The 5,000-nt window shown below is 51.2% G+C and overlaps 1 protein-coding gene across 1 annotated transcript in view; it reads right to left on the bottom strand.

The window, feature by feature from the left end:
- Positions 1-5,000, bottom strand: part of stxbp5a (syntaxin binding protein 5a (tomosyn)) — a 67,123-nt gene that overhangs the window by 37,149 nt on the left and 24,974 nt on the right. Inside the window, exons 3-4 of the mRNA XM_084700625.1 lie at positions 4,088-4,169; positions 3,225-3,325 (exon numbers count right to left, since the gene is read on the bottom strand). Of these exons, the coding sequence (XP_084556751.1) occupies positions 3,225-3,325; positions 4,088-4,169 (183 nt within the window). The remainder of the gene's footprint in view (positions 1-3,224; positions 3,326-4,087; positions 4,170-5,000) is intronic.

Below are 5,000 nucleotides of genomic sequence, written 5' to 3'. Positions count from 1 at the left end.
CAGAAGCCCTCAATTTAACACACAGGCTCAGGGGATCAACTCCTATTAATATAGAGGGGTTCAAACCCATTATGGAACAAACACACACACGTCCAGGCCATTTCAACATCCATAAAAAAGCAATTTTGACCAAACCTTCATTGCACTCACGGTATGATCCAAGGTGTGTATATGTGTGTGTCTGTGTTGTGGTTGTGTGTGCGGTGTGTGTGTGTCTGTGGTGTGGTTGTGTGTGCGGTGTGTGTGTGTCTGTGGTGTGGTTGTGTGTGCGGTGTGTGTGTGTCTGTGGTGTGGTTGTGTGTGCGGTGTGTGTGTGTCTGTGGTGTGGTTGTGTGTGCGGTGTGTGTGTGTCTTTGAGCGTGTGGCATTATTAAAACAGGGTTGGCCAATTAAAGGTGGCCTCTCATCTCTCATATATGTGGCCTATTTTTAGCGCAGCTTCTAATTGGTTAGCTTGTCAGGTCCGCTTTGCCTTGGGGTCTACACCAGGTTCTGGTTCGGGGCCCGGCCCGGCTCAAACAGAACAGAACCACTGGTGGTTGACAGAGAAGTACGGCTTCTTACGAGTGTGTACCAGAGTGTGTGCCAGCAAGTGCATACATGAGGGTGGACATACAAGCCGTGTGTGTGCATACAAACTGACAAATGTGTGCTTGAGAATGTGTGTCCCCGATGTACCCTGGTCCCAAGACGCCAATCATCTTGACGCCATCCTTACAGGGCCAGTTGTAAGGGTATTGCAATACACACTTCTGCAGCAAGGGGCCGCCAGAGGCTCTCAGCCAGAATGACGAGGCAGGATTGCTGCTCAACCCTCAGACTCACCAGTCTCCTCAGCCCTCTGTCTCCTTCCCTGGCCCTGCCTCAATAACCTAAAGACAAGGGATGAGTCTCTGAGTCTCTGCCTACACCCATCCACTCCTCTTTGAGCAGCTGGAAATGAGGGAACGGGGAAGAGATCAGGGACAGATCAATGCATCCAGCAGTCGCATAGAGTGTTTCCACCACCCCCAAATTCAAATTCTATACCGCTTGCTTGATTTTTTGGGGGTGAAAATGTCCTGAGGTGTCCACCCTAGTTCCATCAAAAGAAACCAGGTCATTATCCTAGTACGACTCAAAATGAAGAGTTAGCTGAGACATCTTCAAAACATATCCTTCACAAAGATACCAAAGCTTCAATGGAAAGCCAAAACGGTATGAAAATGCTGCGTCACAATTCATTGTTAGGATTTGGGGAGGAATATATCATGGATAGAGGTTGATATGTTTTGTCTGGTCCTACGATGTCTGTGCTGTATTTCTCTGTTTTGTGTTGTTATGTTCGGTGCTGTGCCGTAAACTGCTCTTTTTCATTTTGTTTCATAGAGTTGACAGCTCTAGTTAGGTCTCTGTCCGTTTGTTGACAGGGAAAATGGCCGGGCTGTCTCCACCAACCTGACAGACTGTGGTTGAAGTGTGTTCAAAGAAAAAAGTAAGAATTCAGGAAACAAAGGGAGGAGGGGGAGCAAGGGAAACTAGAGAGATGGGATGAGTTTTTGTGACAGAGGAAATATTCAGTCACTGTTTAATCGGCCAGTTTATTTCCCCTACTTGGAAATCTGAAACTCTGCTCTTTTCTCTTCTTTCCCTTCCGTCTGTCCATCCCCGATGTCTACCTCTCCCCTGCCCTCTCTCTATCACACCAGAGGTCTTCTGCCTCTCACCTTGCATCTTTCTCCTCTGTTCAATCCATCCCTTCCTACTCTTCTTCCATCTCTCGCTTTTCTTCGACGTCCTCCTTTATTCAGAGTCTGTCCATCTCATCCCTGATGGATCTGTCACTCCTCTCTCCTCTGCTCCTTGTCCTCATCATCTTCCTCCTCCTTTTCGTCTTTGTGCTTCTCATCCTCTCTCTCGTTTTCCTTAACCTCCTGCTCCTTCGGCTCCTCCTTCCTCCACAACGCTGACGCTTCAGTCTTTCAGCAGTCCCCCTCCCCCTCCTTTTCCTCCTCCTCCTCCTCCTCATCCTCTCCGTCTCCTCTCATCTCACAAGGTTCAGACACTCTGCTCCTGATGCTTGGGGGCGATGTGTGTGTGTGTGTGTGTGGGGAGGTTTGCTTTGCGTCGCGGTTGTGTTCCAGAGCCACGCTCGTTAAATGTCACACACGGTGACAGCTGCGGCGGGAACACATTCACCCCTAAAAGCCGCTGCCGGCCACCTGTCCATCACATCAGCACCACAGAAGCTGATTGGCCCTGATGGTTAACCCCTTCCCCTTTAAGACTGACAGATCAACAGTCTATGTTGTGATTGGCTGTGATGGGTAAGCCCTGAGTCGATGATTGCAGGAGACAGGCTCACTCGTTCTTCTTGAGGTGAGGTGATTCTGGATTCTGGTGACCTCCTTTAAAGAGTTAAACTTACTGAGGTAAAGCATAAAAGATATGATTCTTGAAGGGCATGTTATCTTATGAGTCTGTAATTGCTAATGTCATTATAATTACAGAATCATTGTGAGATACAGTAGGTGGTCCAATCACGACAATGTGAGAGGCATAACATATTAGGGAGTCTGTGTGCGTGCGTGTGTGCGTGTGCGTGTAGGTGGTCGCACCTGCGCCCCAGTGGAGATGAAGTATCTTAAAGCTGATTGACTGGAATAATCGTTGATGGGTTGGAAAGCGTAAATGAGGGAGCGGAGGAAAGAGGAGGGGGGAGGAGGGATCAGGTGTGGCTGTGTCGCCCCCATGGCCTGGGGCTTCGCACACACAACGACACATTCCCCCGCATACACACCGACACATAGCCACGCATACACACATACACCACAACAACCACATGCTTGCACACACACCACATACTCACGCATGGACACACACACACACACACACAACGCAATTTATCTGTCAACTCAATCGCATTGAATGAAAACATATGTCATGTGATATACCCTCTGCTTCCTAACAGCACCCTGGACAGGAAACACAATCGCTTAATGACTACAATAAAGATCTCACAGCTCATGAAGACAGAGAGGAACAGAAAAAAGAGAGTCAGGGAGATGGAGAAAGAGAGAGACAGAGAGAGAGAGAGAGAGAGAGAGAGGGGGGGGGGGGAGAGAGAGAGGGAGAGAGAGACAGAGAGAGAGAGAGACAGAGAGAGAGAGAGAGAGAGAGACAGAGAGAGACAGAGAGAGAGAGAGGGGGGGGGGGCAGACAGACAGACGTGTTTGGTTTCTTACCTCTCTTTGTTGAACTTGAGTGAGTGGAGGATGGCAGGCCTCTTCTGCCTCAAGTTCCAGAGGTGGACGCTATCGTCTGCCAGAGCGCTCACCAGCGCCCCCTGTGGTTAGGAGATACACATAGGGTCATGTTGGTTACCCAGTCCTTCCTTTCACACTTGCTCACATGACAGTATTCTGAACCCAGGAGAGATGTTGGCTTCGGTCTGGTCACACTCTAACATGGGTAAATGATTATTCATGTGGGTCATAATTTAAATCCAATGTTAACATGAACATTCAGAAAAGAAGGAAACGAGAAGGAAACATAGAAGAAGAAATGGAGATCCAGAAAGATGGGAATGCACTGCACCCACACACATACATACACACATACACACACACACACACACTCACGCTTCACAAAGGCCTCATGCTTATTCCCTTGGCTGCAATAGAGGCTGAATTGAAAGCAGACATCTCTCTTCAAGGTAGTGATGATTCATTACGTGTGACAGTGTGTGTGCGTGGGGGTGGGGGTGGGGGTGGGGGGGTGGGTGGGGGGCACTTCCACAGTGTGCGATGCAGCTGCTGAGTCACACAAGCCCGCCCCAAACCCCCCCCCCACCCCCCGGCCACATACAAAAACACGCATGCACAGCCACATACATGCGCACTCACTCTGCAGCGACTTCACACCGCAGCAAGTGTGAGGCTTTGCTTTCGTGAAGAGCCAGAAGGCAGAGTGTGTCATCTACATATGGTGAGGTGTGAGAGCGAAACAGGGGGTGGAGGGATGCCCAAAATTCCAGAGGAAAAGGGTGGGGGCGGGTCTTAAGTGTGTATGTGTGTGTGTGTGTGTGTGGGGGGGAGGGGTCTCCTACCTCATTGATGAGGAACTGCAGCTGAATGACGGCTGCTCCACTCTCATGCTGACAGTAGCACTCCACACCTGGGCGACCGAACCTGAGGGAGGTCTCTGTCAAGGAATAAAGCCAAGGACTGGAGGACAGGAAGAAGATATGTGGGTGCGTGTGTCACCGAGAGGTAAGTCTCCTCTCCTGTCACACAGCCCCAGGGGGGGTCAAAGGTCAGCAGCACCGCCAGAGAGTACTGTGGAAATGTCACGACATCACTCCCCCCCACCCCCAGAGGGAGGGAACTGGCCTCATCCAGCCTGACCTTTGTGTGGCAGTCCTACAGGGTTCACCTCCTCTGGAACACAGGGGCCTTTGGGGCACACCGGGTGGCCCTTCCCTCTCACACCTCGAGGGTCTGGGGCCAGACCAGTACACTTCAACTGCTGCCTGCCATCACAGTGGGGGGGAGAGGGGGGGGGAGGGGGAGATACTATTGCCATGTGCAAAACACATCCACACACAAACGCACACATTCCCATCCATGCGCACGCAGTCCGGCTCGGAAAGCCAGTGACTTAAGGAGAGAGGGAGGGTTAGACATGGTATAGGACGACAGAGAAATCAAAGGAGGCTGGGAAGAGAGGAGGACCAGAAGAGGTAGAGAGAGAAAAGGAACGCCAGGCGGAGAGAAGACAAGAGATCGACCGCTTCCTCGACTGAATGTCGGCACGCGGGCGCCTGCTCGTGATGCGCGTTTGTCGCCGCCGTGACTCCTGGTCAGGCAGCAAGTGCTGGAGGTCCGTTCATCTGAGGGGGGAATCAAAGACGTGTGACGCCCCTACGCCAGAGAGACGCCACTATCCCTCTCGGTCTGGAGGAGAGGATGTGACACCAGGAAAGCCGCAGGGTTTCTGTGCCTCATGAGAGCATGAGCAGG

This window comes from Hypomesus nipponensis, chromosome 6 (genome assembly GCF_054491055.1).
Source record: "Hypomesus nipponensis isolate SF chromosome 6, ASM5449105v1, whole genome shotgun sequence".
NCBI classification, from domain to species: Eukaryota; Metazoa; Chordata; class Actinopteri; order Osmeriformes; family Osmeridae; genus Hypomesus; species Hypomesus nipponensis.
Note: the sequence above shows the minus strand (reverse complement) of the source record. Positions and strands in the feature narration are given on the sequence as shown.